The 20,535-nt window shown below is 40.7% G+C and overlaps 1 protein-coding gene across 6 annotated transcripts in view; it reads right to left on the bottom strand.

The window, feature by feature from the left end:
• Positions 1-20,535, bottom strand: part of LARP4B (La ribonucleoprotein 4B) — an 87,837-nt gene that overhangs the window by 38,480 nt on the left and 28,822 nt on the right. For all 6 annotated transcript variants that reach the window (XR_003429239.1, XR_003429238.1, XR_003429240.1 and 3 more), the window contains exons 2-3: positions 19,997-20,131; positions 19,290-19,349 (exon numbers count right to left, since the gene is read on the bottom strand). Coding sequence is in view for 3 of the 6 variants with exons in the window: in XM_027089253.1 (XP_026945054.1) it covers positions 19,290-19,349; positions 19,997-20,131 (195 nt within the window). In the remaining 3 variants the exon portion in view is untranslated. The remainder of the gene's footprint in view (positions 1-19,289; positions 19,350-19,996; positions 20,132-20,535) is intronic.

Here is a 20,535-nt window from a genome sequence, read left to right as displayed (position 1 = left end):
CAGGCGCACACCACGCACATACCTGCGTTTAATCCTAACACCCTAGGAGGCAGTGGTCATCACACCCCATTCCACAAGGAGGAAAACCAAGGCAGAGAAAGGTTAAGTAACTTGCCAACAAAAATTATGGTAATTAGAAAACTGTATTCTAATATCAGGAAAAACAAAACATTTATCAAGAGTTCATTAACTTCATGTAACTCACATGAGAAACAACTTGTACTAAAAATATTTCTTTAAAAATGTAGCTACTCTCTTGCAGTCACAGGGACCTCCAACTGATTATCAACAACTCAAGTTTCATCTGCACAGCTTCCTAAGTCTTATTTTTCCACTGAAAAATCATGGCTAAGCAATGGTTATTAGAACCAGTGGTGAGCTGACCTTAAAGGCTACATGCTGAAGCCATCCTATACAAATGACCAATGTTACTCTTTGAAGAATACAGTATCCCCAAATTCTTGACACTCCAAAGAAACTTTCTAAGCCTCTAAATGCTACGCTCCATTAACAAAAATAAATAACCTACCAACTCAGAAACTTACATTTTCTGGCCAGGAAACAGAATGGTCCCACTGACAAGTAACTGAGTAGGAACTAGAGTAACTAACACCAGAGGAAGGGAAAGGCACATGGAGAACATAAAATAGGTGAGATAATGGAGGAAAAGAAGCACTCGTTTTCTATTTTAAGTTAGCATGGACTACTCCTGGATTTGCCACTAAGTTTAGTAAGGTTTTACAGTCATGACATCTGTAACTCTGGCTTTTTATTTGTAAAATGGAATAACAGTGGCTACTTAAGACTAGTTTAAAAAGATGTCTGTACAAGCACTTTGAGAACTGGAGTTCTGAACAAAGAGCACTCTCATTAAATGTAGTCTGTCAAATTAGAATACTGTTGGGCACATCTCACAATTGAAAAGCTAATTCAGAACAGTGCACACGTACCTCACCCACGTGTGTAAGAGCAAGACCCATGGGCACTCTACTTGAGGTACAGGCACGGACTCTCGCAGCCAGGTGTCAACCACATCCACTGATGGAAATGATTAGGTAGCGTTTTGCCTCCATAACTACTTAAGGAACAAAACTGATTAACTTGAATGGAACCGTTTCTGGTAAAACTCCCAAATGTGGGCATGGAAAGGAAAGAAAGGAGGTTAATGGATAAATTATAGGATTTAATTTCTACTTGTTTATTTCCATATAATAGGCATAACACTGGAGCCACATCTATCTCCTTACTATTACCATTTTTCTTGCCTAATGCAACAAAAATCACTAAAAATAAACTACTGATTGAATGAGATTTTGCTATTACAAGTATGCAGGTCCAAAGGACAGCTTTAAGAGCAAGACTAACTTCCTGTTTGTTGAATGTTTCACTTATTACAGAAATTCTAGGAAGATGCTCAAACTAGCTGCCCGTTGCAGGATCATTTGCGAAGGTTCTCCCAAACCAGTGGGGCCTGAGCACTGAGGTCCAAAAAGCTCTGCAGGTGCTTCTGACTAAAAAAAGACAGAACCAAGATTTTGGAGCCAGTTAAAAGCATCAAGTTCTACCTCCCTTAGATGGTTACCATACAAAAACAGTGGAAAGCACAGATTTTAATGCCTCTACATTCTGCAAGTGTAAACTTCTTAGAAGTGACTTTAAACACCCAATGGGCCAAAAGTTTGTTCCGCTCCAACGAGGGGCTGGTGGTGAGGACAGGATGGATGAAGACTGAGGGGAGCAGCCTCTGGGGGCACATGCATCTGATGACCAGCATGCAGGGGTTAGTGCTAACGAGAGTTGACACATAGATTCTGGCTTAAATATACTAACCAGTGAACCAAATTCACGTTCTTCAGTTTGGAAATGGTTACATTGATGTTATACTAACTTATAGCTTTACAATAACATTCAAACGACTGCCAATTGTTTAGAATAAATCTTTGTTAATCTGAGTTAAAAGCAATCAAAATGAAAGATTAACACATCACTGCACGATAATAAGAACTGGTACAGCATACTTACTAACTGTCCACCTCTCTCTTGCCATCCCCAAATAACACCATCTTCTGCCACTGGTAGCTGATAAGGGGGCTTTTCCATCCAAAACAAAGAGATCTCTAGGTCCTGTGGCTTACTGTGCAGGTCCTCACTAAATATCTGCTCTTCTAATGTGTCTTTCGCAGCTGTATTAGTCCACGGGCAGCCCACTTGATATCCACAACCGTCTGCCAGCCCTTCAGAAAACATCTGTCTTGCCAACTCTGCCATCGGGTAACAGGAAAGTTCATTCAAAAACTGGGAGTACAGTTCCTCTGGGAAGCTCTGCAAATCCCCCTTTGAGGGCTTTTCAGATATGAGTGGTAGAACAGTGTCCTTGCAACCTGGTACTGCTATTTCCTTGCTGTCACCTGGGATGACGGGAATCACCTGCGGACCATCGAGAGGAGCAGCTGAGTATCCGTCCACTTCGGCAGGGTCAACACCAGCCAAGCAGGAGCACCCCGCACGAGCGCCCCCTAACTCCATTCTTCCAAAGATCACCTTTGAACTTCCCACCAAACCCACTTCCCTATGTAACCCAGGTCCCTGCACAGTGGGCCTGGCACCCCTTTGTCTGAAACGGTGTGCAAGTCTACTTGTCCCGCGCAGACCCACACAGCTGATGATGCCGGGACCACTGCCGCCTTCCTTCAGACAAAGCATCTCCTCCTCTCCTCCACCGAGCAGCTCTGGTTTTCCCACCCCCAATGCACGTCCACCGGAGCCATAAAAAACTTCTTCAGCTGACTCGGAGAAAACCTGCTTCAGTTGCGGGCTCCCACCATTGTCCACAGAGTTCATCTGCACTACTTCTGACTCCCGCGCACCTGGACTCGAACTCTGGTTTAAAGCTGGCACAAGGCTAAGATCTTCATATCTGTCGTCATTCACTCTACAAGTTTCATCATTTTTTTCTACTTGACTTGTTTCAAAGTCAGGGTTTTTTGCTACACTAGAACTAACACAAGCCAGCACATCCTGACTGTGCACCACCTTGCATTTTTGTGCATTTGTTTCCCAGTCAAAGGCTGTTTTAGGGTCTGACTGGACACTTCCTATGTCAATTTTACTGGTTTCTCTGTGATTGGCTCTCAATGATTCTTGTTCAGCACTTTCTAGTCTGTGAGGGTGACTCCCTGAGCTCTTCACACACGTTTCATCCTCTGTTTCACATTCCTCTTCAGCGCAGGTGGAAATACATGCAGAGGAAATGAAGTCACTCTTGAGCCACCTGGAGCCACAGAGAGACTCGCCGTTTCGGGGCACTTCCTGTGAGTTTCGGAACACTCCCTCCACGTCTGCTGCCTGCACTGCACACGTTACATCACTGATCTGGGCCTTGCTGGCCCTAATGTCTGCACTCAGATGTACCTGACAGGCAGCTCTCCATTCAAAAGCCCTCGAACCACAACCCTCATCTTCAAAAATGCTAATTTCATCCTCATGTTGATCAGATGAACTATTTTGAGACTGCAAAGACAATTCTGCTTTGTTTGCAAGCTGGCTGCTTCCCACTTCCAAGCTGTAGTCACCCTGGTGCTGCTCCTCAAGCATCACTGGCCCCAGGAGGAACTCAGTGCCTGGATCATCACATCTGTTAGGGGCTGATTCTTGGATATTTGCATGAATAGGAAGACACTCATTTCCAAAGCTCAGTGAAGTGATACATCTTTCTGAACTTAAATTGATTCTATCTAGACTTATGGAAAGGAAACTGTCTGATCTGCTAACGTCTAAACTGGAACAATCATTGTCTTTTAGTGGTTTTATAGAGTTATTTTCTCCTTCCTTTTCAGAGTTTAAACTCTGATGTACAGTAGCTGTTATAGCACCAGAATCACCGTTTCTTTCAACGTTTGAAGTGCCATTAATTAAATTAACATGTGAATCAGCCACCTGACCTCCCGGTCCTGAACTGCAGTGCTCTCTCCCTTCTGGAACAGTGCACACACACAGTAGCGAGTCAATGTCTGTGCTGATATTTAATGTGGGGAGTGTGCCAACATTACATAATACACTCCTTTCTGTGTAATCTTCAGGAAACCTGGTGGAAGTCTTTGCCTGCAGGTCACCGATGTTTACTTTACAGGGTGGGTCACCATCACTCAAAAGTTCAGAACTAGGTTCAGTTTTCTCGTTAAAAGCTTCCTTCCTTTCCCCTGGGAGTGGCCTGCCCTGCAGGGATGGCTCTGCCCGCTGTGCCTCTGACTCCCCTGGCCCTTGGGCAGCATTGTCTGGTGGCCAGGCCCCTCCGCAGACCCCCTTGGAGGTGACAGCTGGACGACTCTCTGGAGCCACAGCTGTTCCATGCACGTGAGCACACAGCTCATCTCCAACGTCCGGGCCGTCAGGGTCAATAACACAAATACCGTAAAACCCGCTCTCTCGTGAATTCCTACATCGTTTGTGGTCACCACAAATAGGATCTCCACCCTCCCTCTCCCCACGATTCAAACCTGCAGAGTTAGCAGCGCTGCCAATCTGAACAGTTACCGCTACCTCATTCTCTACTGCAGAGCTTTCCCAGGTGGTTGGGTGACAGCAGGGAGGGTGACTGCCAAGGCCCCGGTGGGAGGGCACCCGGGCACGTGAGCGGGGTCCCTCGCCCTCAGGGAGGCCCCCGCTCAGAGGGGCGCAGGCACCTTCACCACCCCACCCGACAGCAGAGACGTCGGGGTTCTTGTCAGCCTCACCCACACTTTCAGACCCAGTTAAGAACCCAGATGTGGGAGAGGAGACCGAGTTAAGTGGCTGCCCTGGCATTGTACCCTGTCTGTGCACCGGCCTCACAAAAACCCCGGCCCACACACCGGCCCTGCGTCCCACTCCATGAAGTTCCTCACCTCCAAAGGTACCGAATAATGAAGATAAAGTTTTACTTATCTTGTTCTCTGGTTCCTTCTCCTCCACAGATTTTTCTAACAGACCAGTTTTTTCACTGTCATTGTCACTACTTAATTCTTTGCTGAAGCAACAACCCATGTTCGAAAGTTCAAAAGCTCACATAAAAATGCTTGTCGCTTTCTGAGCCTCCGCAAGTGCATCTCCCACTAACTTTCTATAGTTTCTGATGAGAAGCCGACACCCAGATCCCAAAAATAACCCTCGCACAGCAGTCACATGTCCCTGCCACTCAAGTCCAAAATCCTAATCACAACAGACCCTGTCCAACAGCCATTCTATTCCACACATTAAAACCCAAATGGCACACGGAATCCAAAGACTGAGAACACAGCAAAAAGATTTTCGTATTATTTTTCTTATTCTCATAAACTCAATAAAAAAATAACTAAAATTATTATCCCAGACAGAAGAAGGAATTTCAGACTTTTGCTTTTTCTACAGTGTTTCAGCATTCTCTGAATTATATTTCATGGAATGGTGGCAACCAAAGGAGTTAACATGTATATTCCCCAAAGGGAAACAAGTGTAAAAATTTGTTTTTTAAAATTCTTAGGTACTTATAGTTGAATCTAATTTTCTGCCTTAAAGAAATAAAGTCTGTGAGTGTTTGGGAATGATCGTGCTAGGCAAGAAACTGGAATGGTGTCTGTTAGAGATGCATGTTGAAATGTTTACGGCAAATGGCAGGCTGTTAAATCACACCTGGCCTGAAAATAAATAAGTAAATACATACAGACATAACACTTTTTACAACTGTGTGTGCAGAGGGGAGGAAAAAACAAAATAAAAGCAAAATGTGAGGGTGGGAACTGTTCAAGTCAGAATGGGCACACTGAGGTTCATTTTATTACTCTACTTCTACAGATGTCTGAAAGTTCTAGTTAAGAAAACAGAAAGAGCAAGAGAAAAAGAGAAAGAAAGAAAATCTGCACCTGCCAATCCAATACAGGAATCCCCTTGAAAGCTCCCAAACGAAGCCCTTCTTCGAGCAGTAGGAGCACCGCCACCCTGCACCCTGTGGTCCAGGACCGCTGACACATACAATGGGTCCGAACCTTCTTCAACATCTGTAAGCTTTGTTCTCAGTATAAGAGATTCTTTTTCTTATTATGATTCAGATATGCTACTCTGAAAACAAAATAATTCTGTTAACTCCTCTGCAAGGAGATTTTTCTACTTTAATCTACAAGTTATGGCTGGTGTACTACTAACATTTTACAAAATGCTGATATCTTTTATTTTTTAAAATAAATTTATTTATTTTATTTATTTATTTTTGGCTATGTTGGGGTCTTCGTTGCTGTGTGTGGGCTTTCTCTAGTTGCGCCGAGCGGGGGCCACTCTTCATTGCGGTGTGCAGGTTTCTCACTGTGGTGGCTTTTTTTATTGCGGAGCATGGGCTCTAGGTGCAGGGGCCTCAGCAGCTGTGGCTCATGGGCTCTTAAGAGCGCAAGCTCAGTAGCTGTGGCGCACGGGCTTAGTTGCTCCGTGGCACGTGGGATCCTCCTGGACCAGGGCTCGAACCCGTGTCCCCTGCATTGGCAGGCAGATTCCCAACCACCGCGCCACCACGGAAGTCCCAATGCTGATATCTTTGACGAAAAAAGTTTAGGAGTTCTACTTAAACATGAAGATAACAGGGACACTTCTAAATGTACATAAACTCAAGGACTGAAACCACAGCAGATGATGGTGATGATGATGATGATGATAATGGTAGCACTTATGTGCTATAAGAATCTAAGCACACAAATATTTTCATTTTGTCACACATTTATTTGAATTCACACTCCCAACAACCTGGGGTAGATGTATTAACCCCATTCTACCGATAAGGAGGTCTGTCTCTATCACTATAGAGTTAAATATCCTTACAAAAAATGGATTCTTCACCCAGGAAGACACAAACCCTTCATATCTGTGACATGGAGTTAAATAGAGCAGGAGTTACAGGGGCAAATTCATAAGCTTATCTGCCTAGGTATGTGCCGGTTAGCTTTTACCATGTGTGTAAGCTTTGGCAAATTATTTAGTCTCTTTTTCTCAGTCTTCTCACTTGTAAAATGAGTTGTCGTGATGCTATTAAGTAAAATACTTAGAATCAAACCCCAACATCACTTCAAACTCCTCATAATCTGACCCCAGCCCACCTCTATAATTGCCTCTCATTCTAAGATGCCATCCCCCTCAGCTCCTCTATTTCATCTAAAAAAAACCCAACTGGGAACTCCCTGGTGGTCCAATGGTTAGGACTCGGTGCTTTCACTGCTGAGGGCCTGGGTTCAATCCCTGGTTGGGGAACTAAGATATGTTAGTTTGGCAAGCCTCGCAGCACAGCCAAAAAATAAAATAAAATATAAATAAATAAATTAAAAAACCCCAACTGAATAACCCTGGCATATCCTATCTTTGCTCAAACCGTTTATCAGGTCTCCTCCCCGCAATTTCCAGATCGCACCATCCTTTATAAGGCCACCCCTCTCAATTTTGCAAAACGACTCTCTCCTATCCCCACACACTGCCCCATTCTTCAAGCCCCTGGGAAAGCATCCTAACAGCAAGTCAGTGTCTGCACCATCGACTCAAAGTGGGGGAATCTACAGGCTCTCTAAAAGAATTAAAGGATGCAGGGCTTCCCTGGTGGCGCAGTGGTTGAGAGTCCGCCTGCCGATGCAGGGGACGCAGGTTCGTGCCCCGGTCCGGGAAGATCCCACATGCCGTGGAGCGGCTGGGCCCGTGAGCCATGGCCGCTGAGCCTGCGCGTCCGGAGCCTGTGTTCCGCAATGGGAGAGGCCACAGCAGTGAGAGGCCCGCGTACCACAAAAAAAAAAAAAAAAGATGCAAATACAAAATTTTAAAGATATGTCCATGTTTGCATGTAGGTTTAAGAGTGCAGTGGTGCTATGTGACAACACCTAAATTAACCTAATTTACTGAGAAAAGAACTGGATCTAAAACGTCATAAATTCATTCAAGCCCAGTGAAGGCCAGGTGACACCAAGGTGCACCAAAGAAACGAATCAACAAAAGCAGTAAGAAGTTATTCACTCGAAATTCTGCAGTTTAGGTTGTGGTAAACTCAAAGAAATTCTGGGTAAACTAGTACCACAAGTACTTGGTGAAACAGCTTTTAGTTTCAGCAAAACATCACCTGCCAGACGAAATGAATGTCATTAATTTGCATTTTATAGGTTTGAACAATCAAGTTTTATATTTGTATAAGAATTCTTATTACATGCAATAAGAATTTATCAGTAGTTCTATGTTATTAAAAAGACAATTTAAATCAATGACAACCTGGAAAAAGTTCTCACATAAAAGGTTATGAGAAAATGTGGGGAAGGGGAGTAAGAAAATACAGATCTTTTAGAATGTGTTTGAGCTTATATGACGACCAGTCTAAAGCAAGTAGATACAGTTATGCGTTAACATACTTGAAAACCAGGGTAACCACAAATCAGAAACATAAAACAGATTCACAAAAACCAAAAAGAAAGGAACTCGAGCATAATACAAAAGAAAACCAACAAACCACAAAAGGAAAAAGAAGAAATACAAAATTAACTGGAAAACAAGATTTAAAGTGGCAATAAATACATACTAATCAATGATTACTTTAAATGTCAATGGACTAAATGTTCCAATCAAAAGACAGAGTGGCAGGGCTTCCCTGGTGGCACAGTGGTTGAGAGTCTGCCTGCCGATGCAGGGGACGCGGGTTCGTGCCCCGGTCCGGGAAGATCCCACATGCCGCGGAATGGCTGGGCCCGTGAGCCATGGCCGCTGAGCCTGCGCGTCTGGAGCCTGTGCTCTGCAACAGGAGAGGCCACAACAGTGAGAGGCCCGCGTACCACAAAAAAAATAAAAAAAGACAGAGTGGCAGATTGAATAATAAAATAAGGACCTACAATATGCTGCCTACAGATCACTTTAGGGCAAAAGTCACATATGGACTGGAAGTGAGGAGACAGAAAAAGTCATTTCATGCAAATGGAAATGACAAGAAAGTGGGGGTAGCAATACTCATATCACACAAAATAGACTTTAAAACAAAAGCCATAAAGAAGGACAAAGCCGGACACTATATAATGATAAAACCATCAACAGAAGGAGTGGATATATGCACCCAACATAGGAGCACCTAAATACATAAAACAAATACAACAGACATAAAGGGAAAATTCGATGGGAATATAATAAAAGTAGACTTTAACACTCCACTGACATCAATGGATAGATCTTCTAGATAGAAGATAAATAAGGCAATGAAGATTCTGAATGACACATCAGAATAGTTAGATTTAGTTGATATTTCCAGGACACTGCATCCAAAAAAACCCCAGAATACGCATTCTTTTTAAGTATGCATAGAACATTCTCTAGGGTACAAAACAAACCTCAACAAATTTAACAGTATAAAAATTACTTCAAGCATCTTTGCTGATCACAACGGCATGAAACTAGAAATTCACCACAGAAAGAGAAACAAGAAAAAAAACGATTACAGGGAGACTAAACAACATGCTACTAAGAAACCAATGGGTCAACAATGAAATCAAAGAGAAAATTTAAAACATACCTCGAGACAAATGACAATGAAAACACAACTGTACAAAATCTATGGGATGCAGAAAAAGCAGTTCTAAGAGGGAAGTTCATAGCGATACAGGACTTCCTCAAAAAAAAACAAGAAAAATCTCAAATAAACAACCTAACCTACCACCTAAAGAATCAGAAAAAGAACAAGTGGAACCTAGTGCTGGCAGGAGGGAGGAAATAATAAAGATCAGAAAGGAAATAAATAGAGAGTAAGAAGAAAAAAAACAGAAAAAAAATCAATAAAACCAAGAGCTGGTTTGTTGGGGTTTTTTTTGTGGTACGTGGGCCCCTCACTGCTACGGCCTCTCCTGCTGTGGAGCACAGGCTCCGGACGCGCAGGCCCAGTGGCCATGGTCCCCGGGCCCAGCCGCTCCGCGGCATGTGGGATCCTCCTGCACCAGGGCACGAACCCGTGTCCCCTGCATCGGCAGGCAGACTCTCAACCACTGCGCCACCAGGGAAGCCCAGAGCTGGTTTTTTGATAGGTTAAACAAAAGCAACAAACCTCTGGCCAAGCTCACCAAGAAGAAAAGAGAAGGGATCCAAATAAACAAAATAAGAACTGAAAGAGGAGAAACAACAACCAACACCACAGATTTTTATGGTATTTTAACAAAATACCATAAAAAATATTATGAACAGTTATACGCCAACAAAATGGACAACTCAGAAGAAATGGACAAGTTTCTAGAAACATACAGCCCACCAAAACTGAATCAAGAAGAAACATAATTTGAACAGACCAATCACTAGATGTGAAACAGAATCTGTAATAAAAAAATAATTCCCTGCAAACAAAAGTCCAGGACTGGATGGCTTCTCTGGGGAATTCTACCAAACGTACAAAGAAGAACTTATACCTAACTTCTCAAACTCTTCCAAAAGACTGAAAAGAAGGAAACACTCCCAAAGTCATTTTATGAAGCCACCATCACCCTGATAATAGAACCATAACAAAAAAAGAAAATTACAGGCCAACATCTTTCATAAATAAAGATGCAAAAATCCTCAACAAAATATTAGCAAACCAAATAAAACAGCACATAAAAAGGATTACACACCATGATCAAGTTGAATTCATTCCAAGGTCACATGGATGGTTCAACACATACAAATCAATCAATGTGATATACCACATCAACAAAAGACAAAAAACACATGATCATCTCAATAGGTACAGGAAAAGCATTTGATAAAATTCAACATCCACTCGGGATAAAAACTCTTCCCAAAGTGGGTACAGAAGGAACATATCTCAACATAATAAAAGTCACATGACAAACCCATAGCCAACATAACACTAAACAATGAAAAGCTGAAAGCGGGACTTCCCTTGTGGCACAGTGGTTAGGAATCCACCTGCCAATGCAGGGGACATGGGTTTGAGCCCTGGTCTGGGAAGATCCCACATGCTGCAGAGCGACTAAGCCTGTGCGCCACAACTACTGAGCCTGCACTCTACAGAGCCCACGAGGCACAACTACTGAGCCCACGTGCCTAGAGCCCATGCTCCACAACAAGAGAAGCCATGGCAATGAGAAGCCCGTGAACCGCAACGAAGAGTGGCCCCAGCTCACAACTAGAGAAAGCCCACGTAGCAATGAAGACCACAGCCAAAAATAAATAATTTTTTTTAAAAAAGAAAGAAAAGCTGAAAGCCTTCCCATTAAATTCTCAAACAAGCCGAGGATGCCCACTATCACCACTTCTATTCAACATAGTATTGGAATTCCTCACCATAGCAATTAGCAATATAGCTAATTGCTATAGCACCATAGCAATTAGACAAGAAAAATAAAAAGTATCCAGACCAGAAGGGAAGAGGTAAAGTTATCATTATATGCAGATGACATGATACTCTCTATAGAAAACCCTAAAGACTCCACACAAAAACTATTAGAAGTGATCAATGAACTGAGCAAGGTAACAGGATACAAGATTAATATGCAGAGATCTGTTGCACTTCTTTACACTAACAATGAAATATCAGAAACAGAAAGTAAAAAAGCAATCTCGTTTAAAACTGCATACAAAAAATAAAGAAAAAAGAAAAAGAAAAAAACCTAGGAATAAACCTAAACAAGGAGGTGAAAGATTTATGCACTGAGACCTATAAAACACTGATAAAGGAAATCAAAAATGATTCGAGGAAATGGAAAGACATGCCATGCTCTTGGATTGGAAGAATTAATATAGTTAAAATGGCCATACTAACCAAAGCAATCTACAGATTTAATGTGATCCCTATTGAATTACCCATGACATTTTTCACAGAACTAGAACAAATAATCCTAAAATCTATGTGGAACCATGAATAACCCAGAATTGCCAAAGCAATTCTGGAAAGTACAGAGGAAAAAGGAACAAAGTACAAAGCTGTAGGCATAACCCTTCCAGACTTCACACAATACTACAAAGCTACAGTAATCAAAACAGCATACTATTGGCACAAAAACAGACGTACAGATCAATGTAACAGAACAGAGAACCCAGAAATAAACCCACACACCTATGGACAATTAATGTTCAACAAAGGAGTCAGAATATACAGTGGAGAAAAGACAGTCTCTTCAGCAAGTAGTGTTGGGAAAGCTGGACAGCCACACCTAAATTAATGAAGGTAGAACACTCCCTCACACCATACACACAAAAAAACTCAAAACGGCTTAAAGACTTAAATGTAAAACATGACAACATAAAACTCCCAGAAGAGAGCATAAGCAAAATATTCTCTGACATCAATCATAACAGTTTTCTTAGGTTGGTCTCCCAAGGCAAAAGAAATAAAAGCAAAAACAAACAAATGGGACCTAATCAAACTTAAAAGTTTTTGCACAGCAAAGGAAACCATAAACAAAACAAAAACACAACCTACAGACTGGGAGAAAATATTTGCAAATGATGCAACTGACAAGGGCTTAATTTCCAAAATACAGAAACAGCTCCTACACCTCAGTAACAAAAAAACAAACAGGCCAATCAAAAAATGGGCAGAAGATCTAAATAGACATTTCTCCAAAGAAGACATACAGATGGCCAACAGGAACATGCAAAACTACAATGAGGTATCACCTCACACCGGTCAAAATGGCCACCATCAAAAAGCCTACAAATAATAAATGCTGGAGAGGGGGTGGAGAAAAGGGAATGCTCCTACATTGCTGGTGGGAATGTAAATTGGAGCAACCACTGTGGAAAACAGTATGGAGGTTTCTCAAAAAACTAAAAATAGAGTTACCATATGATCCAGTAATCTCACTCCTGGGCATATAACTGGAAAAGATAAAAGCTCTAATTCGAAAAGACACACACACCCCAAGCGGCACTATTTACAACAGCCAAGATATGGAATCAACCTAAATATCTACTGACAGATGAATAATAATAAGATGTGGTGTATATATATATATATGTATATATAATGGAATACTACCCAGCCACAAAAAAGAATGGAATAATGCCATGTGCAGCAACATGGATGGACCTAGAGATTACCATACGAAGTGAAGAGGTCAGAGAGAGACAAATATATCATTTATATGTGGGATCCAAAATATGATACAAATGAACTTATTTTACAAAACAGAAACAGACTCACAGACACAGAAAACAAACTTATGGTTACCAAAGGGGAAAGGTGGGGAGGGATAAATTGGGAGTATGGGATTAACAGATGCACATTGCCATATATCAAATAGATAAACAACAGGTTTTACTGTATAGCATAGGGAACTATATTCAATATCTCGTAATAAACTATAATGGAAAAGGATAGAAAGAAGAATATAGATATCTACATACATATGTATAACTGAATCACTTTGCTATATACATCTGAAACGAACACAATATTGTAAATCAACTGTACTTCAATAAAATAAACAAACATAAAAAATGAATTACGCAAGTGTAGGATTGAGAAAAGCAAAAAAAAAGGTTATGAGAGGTCAAGCAAACTGGTGAACTAGGAAGCTCCAGGCTCTCATTCCTTCACAGAAATATCATGAAAAAAACAGAAGTTTCTGAACACACTTGGTAGGAGCTCTGAAAAACAATCACAGTTTACAGCAACTAAGCAAAGAAACAATCATGAAAAGGCTGTGCTCGACATGGCAGGAACGTTTTGTGGTGTGGTGTGACCTTGGTCTGGGGTGGCAGCAGCCCAGGTCCCAGATCCCCTCCAGGAGCCAGAGGGAGCAGGGTAAACCTTACTTGCAAATTAGTGTGTCCATCTGTTCTGTCTTAGCTGGAGGCTACCTAAAGGACTGACTTGCCTCTCCTATCTCACATAACTCAGAACACAAATGGGAAAAGTGGGGAATTCCCTGGCAGACCAGTGGTTAGGACTCAATGCTTTCACTGCTGGGGTCCAGCTTTGATCCCTGGTCAGGGAACTATGATCCTGCAAACTGCACAGTGCAGCCAAAAAAAAAAAAAGGCGGGGGCAAAGTGTCAGGCACTGCTCATAAAAGCTATAAGGTGACTACAAACCCACACATGCCAGGGCAGAAGATGACACGCAGAGACATGCAAGAACCACCTAAAGCCCCTAGAAGAGGCTGGAGTGTAACTCCAGGAAATTAGGACACTCAAAAGCAGCCATGTATATGGGGAATTCAGAAAGCTACAACCAGGCAAGATGTGTGCTCAAAAACATCCTGAGAAGACCTTCAGCTTTCACTTCAGGCTGATCTCTAGTGTCCAAGGAAGTTGAGCTACTCAGTGAGGGACTGTCCCAGCACAAAGCCAGTCTACAAAGACTGGGAGAGGCAGCTCTACTCCCTCTCACTGGGGGGAGGGTTGGGGGGGTGGGGCAGGAGGGGGCCACCAGGCAGGGCAGTGCTGGACTGACTGTCTGCTTCAACTCACGACATTCAAGGAATCTCTGTGAAAACATCAGTTGAACACAAGCAAAAGGAACAGAGACATCACTGAATACACATGACAAGGAATGGTCTTTACAAAAATAGTTTGGAAAAGTCTCAAAACCATGAGACTACTATAGCCTTCAACAACAGTGACAACAAACAGCAAACCCTGGGTAAGAAGCAAATCTGACGTCCAAAGTTAACCCATTACAAACGTAATCAAATGTCCAGTTTTCAACAACAACAAAATCACAAGGCACACAAAGAAACAGGAAAACACAGATCATTCAAAGGAACAAAATCAACTGTCCCTGAGAAAATCAGACGTGGAACTTACTAGATGAAGACTTTAAACAATCATCTTAACTATGCTCAAAGAGCTAAGGAAAAGACATGAACAAGGAACTAAAGTTAATCAGGAAAACAAAATGTGAATGAAATGAGAATATCAACAAAGAGATAGGAACTATAAAAAAGAACCAAACAAATATTTCAGAGCTGAGAAGTACAATAACTGAATTGAAAATTTCACTAGAGGGGCTCAATAGCAGACTTGGACAGGCAGAAGAAAGAATCAGCAAATTTGAAGACAGGACAATTAACATACACATTGTGGGAGTCCCAGGATGAGAAGAGAGGAAGGGTAAGAGAGAATATTTGAAGAAATAATGGCCAAAAATTTCCCAAATTTAATGAAATCCATGAATTTACAAATCTCCACAAACTTCAGGTAGGATAAACCCAGAGACCTATACCAAGACACATTACGATTAAACTGTCAAAAGACAAAGAAAGAAGCTTAAAAGCAGCAAGAGAAAAGTGACTCATCAAGTACAAGAGATCCTCAATAAGATTATCAACCAATTTATCATTAGAAACCTTAAAGGCTAGAAGGCAGCGAGATGAAGGAAAAGTGCTGAAAGAAAAAAACTGAGAATTCTTTATCCACCAAAACTGTCCTTCAAAAATGAAGGACAGGGGCTTCCCTGGTGGCACAGTGGTTGAGAGTCCGCCTGCCGATGCAGGGGACATGGGTTCGTGCCCCGGTCTGGGAGGATCCCACATGCCGCGGAGCAACTGGGCCCGTTAGCCGTGGCCGCTGAGCCTGTGCGTCCCGAGCCTGTGCTCCGCAACGGGAGAGGCCACAACAGTGACAGGCCCGTGTACCGCAAAAAAAAAAAAAAAAAAAATTAAGGGCATTCACTTCATTTTGGACATTCCCTGGAATGTTAAAGGAGGGACATTCCCTGGGAAAGGACATTAGCAGATAAACAAAAGCCAAAGAATTTAAAAGGCAAATGCATAAAAACAAGCATAAATCTATGGTATTGGGCACATAATAATAAGATATAATTTGTGACACCAGAAATGGGGGTGGGGAGTTAGTATGACTTGCAGAGAACTATCAACGAGCTACATTACATAGTTCCTGCCCGAATGGGTCTTAAAACTCCCATGACAAAGCAAACACATTTGAAACATTTAAAAAATAACACAGAACATAATTTATTAAATAAATTTTAATCAAATATACATATAAGGAAGTAATACAGGTGACTATGAAAAAGATGAATCAGTGAAGCTAACAGTTATAACTGAGAATGCCCTTGAAAGACATAAAACTTCTAAGATGGGCAAAAATATTACAGAAGGAAAAAAAAGTATTAGAGTTGATTTTATTCTAAATGGCAGCTCAGTTACTTTTTAATTGTAATTTTTAATTTTAGGTAACTCAGTTACCTAATCCACATAAACAATAGTAGCTTTAATATTCTTTTCTGTGTAATAAAAACAATAAAAAAAATCTATTTGTTTATTCCAGATTTACATCTTAGGGCCTAACCTCTCTAATCAGGTCCAACTGGCACTGATGACCCAATTCACTGCTCACTTAAATTTATACCAGGTGGATTTTCCCTCCACAAACCTTTCCTTCTCCAGTTTCTCCCATCTCGAAATAAATGAAACCACCATCCATTAAGTTGCTCAACTATCCTTGATTTACTTTTCCCTCACCCTAACCCCTAAATCCAATAAATGGTGCCATTGAATCCACCTCCAGAGTAAATCTGAAATCCATTCATTCTTAGTCTAAGCCACCATCATTTCTCACCTTACTTAACAGCTTTTTAATTTGGTTTCCATACTTCTATACTTGGCTCACTACAATACATTCTATTAATATAATAAGGTCAAAATAATGGTCAAAATAATCTTCTTAAAATATAAGTCATGCTATTCCCCACCTAAAATCCTCTAGCTCTATCCCAAATTAATTTCAACCACTTAGAGCCAATGCAAATAGTTCCCAAATGGTTGACAAGAGCGAGGTTTTGTCTCTCGTATTACTTTCTACTTGTTGTTTCTCTTTCTAAAGGAAATAACAGATGCCAAAGAGGAAGTTCTCTTCTTGAGTTGGCTCTGAAGCCAGGTTGCCTAGGTTCAAATCCTGGACAGCTGAGCAATCTTGGGGAAATTACTTAAGCCTCTCTGGGTCTCAGTTTCCCCTAGCTAAGATCACTTTTTGGCTGATTGGCTAAACTTGTAAATAGTTACTACTCAATAAGGGTAGTATTTTATAGGGGGAGGGAGCAGGGAGCTGTATAATAAACAATTGGTATTACCAATGAATAAATGCAAACCTGCTCCTTAATTATCCAGACATTTATTTCGGGATCACTATGGCCATTCTCCTCCTACTTACACTGCATCCAACTTTGGGGGGAACACTAAACCTTAAAGAAAATGGTTCCTAAATTAGACTGCTAAGCACATTCACCTTCCAGTCATACAACTGCAGACCACTGAGGATCAGCACTCAGAGCCACCACACCAACTATGCTATCCACACACTTAGGTGCACCATGATAACGCTGGTTAGAAAAATGTTCAAAGCAATGTCATTTATAATAGCAGGAAAAGGAGAAACAAGTTAAGTAAATGTACCCAAAAACCCAACAGCTAAAGAAGTGACGGCAAATCAACATAAAGAAAATACTACAGGGCAAGTACAAGGCGATATACAGATGAAATCTGCTATGGGGGAAAACATGAGGTGAAATATATATATATTGATTACAACTTCATAAAAGTTGTAATGGATTTCTTTTATTTTCTATAAAATGCAAGTTTGTTTTAAAGTTTTAAAGAACATACATGTTGTGAGCCCAGACGGTCTCTTATGGTCCCTTCCAGCTCTAGTATTTAATGATCCTATGAAAACCTCAAGTGTGCAATACCTTGAAAAACTGATAAATAGTATATGCACGTTACAATATCAGGTGTCAGAGATGTGCTCTACCCAAGAGACTCCAGGGGTACTGGGTTGCAGGACTGGACCAAGAACTAGTCATATAATATTCTATTGTAGTACCTTGACCCTTTAAAATGACAAAGCATGTGTAGGCAGTACTAGTTGCAAATTATTTCGCCACAGAAATGAAATATTGAATTCTGGCTAAAGTGTTACACTTCTTTTCCACATAGGTCTCTCTCAGTTATTTTCCACGAAGTAATTTTAAAAAGCAAGCAAAGAAACACCAAACCAAAACCCACTCATAGAATCCAAATATCTAGTTTTATGCCCTGAAATATGTTTTAAAGATGTTTGAATATTATATTGGACCGCAAATCAACCAAGAGTAAGAGGGAGATTTGATCTGAAAACAATTATTTTAATCCATCGATGATTTCTGTATAAGTCTTATATTTGGATTTTGAAGTACTTAAGATATTATAAAATACACTTAAAAAATCAATGTAAAGTACAATATGCAAAAACCCTACATACTTAATAGAATAACAACAATGAAACAAAGTAGTTTGGAGCGGATCCCTCATTTTTTAAAATTCTGCCTTACTAAAAATAGATCAACAGGGACTTCCCTGGTGGCGCAGTGGTTAAGAATCTGCCTGCCAATGCAGGGGACACAGGTTTGAGCCCTGGTCTGGGAAGATTTCACATGCTGCGGAGCAACTAAGTCCGCACCACAACTACTGAGCCTGTGCTCTAGAGCCCGTGAGCCACAACTACTGAGCCCACGTGCCTGGAGCCTGTGCTCCACAACAAGAGAAGCCACCCAGTGAGAAGCCCGCTCACCGCAACAAAGAGTAGCCCCCGCTCGCCACAACTAGAGAAAGCCTGCGTGCAGCAATGAAGACCCAATGCAGCCAAAAACAAATAAATAAATAAATAAATTTATTATTATTTTTTTTAAAAGATCAACAATCCAATCCCCGCCTTTAGTTTCTACATGAGCTGCTTATATTTTCGGGGTGTAGATGAGGTTGACTATAAATTTAGTAAGATTACTCTTAAAAATTTACTTTTACTTTAAAAAAAAGACTTACTTTTAAAATTTTGTAGGATTTATGAGATCACTTAGAGGACTGCCAAGCTAAATGCGCCTGACTCCAAATGCACCTGACATACGCAAATGCAAACGGTGTAAAGCAGGATTTAAAAACCAGTGGATCTCTATTTCCTTATTCTTTCATTAATCACAGCTAAAATGTGAAATCAATTTTCTTACTAAAAGCTTACTATCACTTTTGTGCTTTAAGGAACACAGGCTATTAAAACGTAAAGTTAATCATATACATACAATAGATGATCAGTGAACCATTAAAAACACTGTGAGGAATACATGAAATTAAATTAATACACATGGCACACTGCTGTCTGTAGAACTATACACATACACACACACACAAGCCAGAAAAGGATATACAGTACTGACATATAGTGTACCCAGGTGGTGGTTCCCCCCACTCTCTTTTTGGGGAACACTGACATTTTCTAATTTTTTTTATAATTAATATTTGTTGTTAGGCAATATCTGTGAGCCTCAGCTGTGATTAATCTCTGAACTGAATTACCTGACTCAAAGCTGGGATGGAGCTTGTCTGAGAAGTGGTTTGAGATATGGGACCATTCATCTGTAAAATTGAAAACACCAAACACACCATCACAACAGTGTAAAGAAACATATTTTCAAACCATAGTAATTTAGTAAAACAAAACCCACTGAGAAAAGCAAATTTTTACATGACAAAGAAATTCAATGAGATATTCAAAATGATGTAGGAGTCTTGAAATTTAAAATATTTTGAAATTTTGACTGAACACCATTAAGTTAAAATTCCTTGTAGTTTCCACAGGGAAAATTAAGAAAACCTACTTTTCCCAATGTCATTTAGAAACTTTAAATATTATTGCTTGACATGATAAAATCTTACAATAAACAAATGCACTCAAAATTAAAAACTTACATAATTCTAATTAACTCTTTAAATAAATACCACTACAATGACTATAATGTTATTAAACTATTTACAAATCACTGCATTTTTCTTGGTGATTTTAAATCCAAAGCTTTAAGTATTCAGAGCTATAAATGACATCTGTTTTCTCTATCACTTTGAAACTGCTAATTTCCTCTACTAAGCAACCCCTAAATTTACTCAGAATATAACACCTATATTTCAGCATGAGATATGCCAGTGTTCCAAGTGTACTGTAGGATCTGTTATCAGAAGAGAAGAGAGGTACACCAGGCCAGTGTTGGCCTTGGATGCCCACTCACCAGATGAGCGCTGTCTTTGCCTTCCTGGACTCGCTGGCCCTGAGGTTCAGCCACGACCTTAGCGTCCTGATCAGAAGTCATGAGCTGTTTACTTTGTGGCTCCACTGGGAGAAGTTTAATGCTAGCCGTAGGATGCTGTAAAACAAGAGACAGTAAATTGGTAACTTGAGGTGCAGAGTGTAATTAAGTCTAAAATGATATTACTAAGCAGTTTTAAAATCTTCAAGTTTTCCAGGACATATGTTTATCCCTCTGGAGTCTAAGTAGTTTAAAGAAATTTGCCCATAATTTCCACCTTACGCACCCAAGAAATAATACTTGTTTTTTAATAAGTTTCTTCTTCACACTGATTTGGTAACCATGATAATATCCTAAGACTTAGAAACTAAATGCTAACATATCCAAGCCCACTCATGGTCAGAAAGTTATTTTTTAAAAACAGAAAATTACAAAATTAATAGAACTCCAATTTGGGATTGATGAATCCCAAATACACACACACACACACACACACACACACACACACACACACACACACA

This window comes from Aethalodelphis obliquidens, unplaced genomic scaffold, assembly GCF_003676395.1.
Source record: "Aethalodelphis obliquidens isolate GAN/ISIS:26980383/991018 unplaced genomic scaffold, ASM367639v1 scaffold65, whole genome shotgun sequence".
Lineage (NCBI taxonomy): Eukaryota > Metazoa > Chordata > Mammalia > Artiodactyla > Delphinidae > Aethalodelphis > Aethalodelphis obliquidens.
This window is presented reverse-complemented; position numbering and strand designations above follow the sequence as displayed.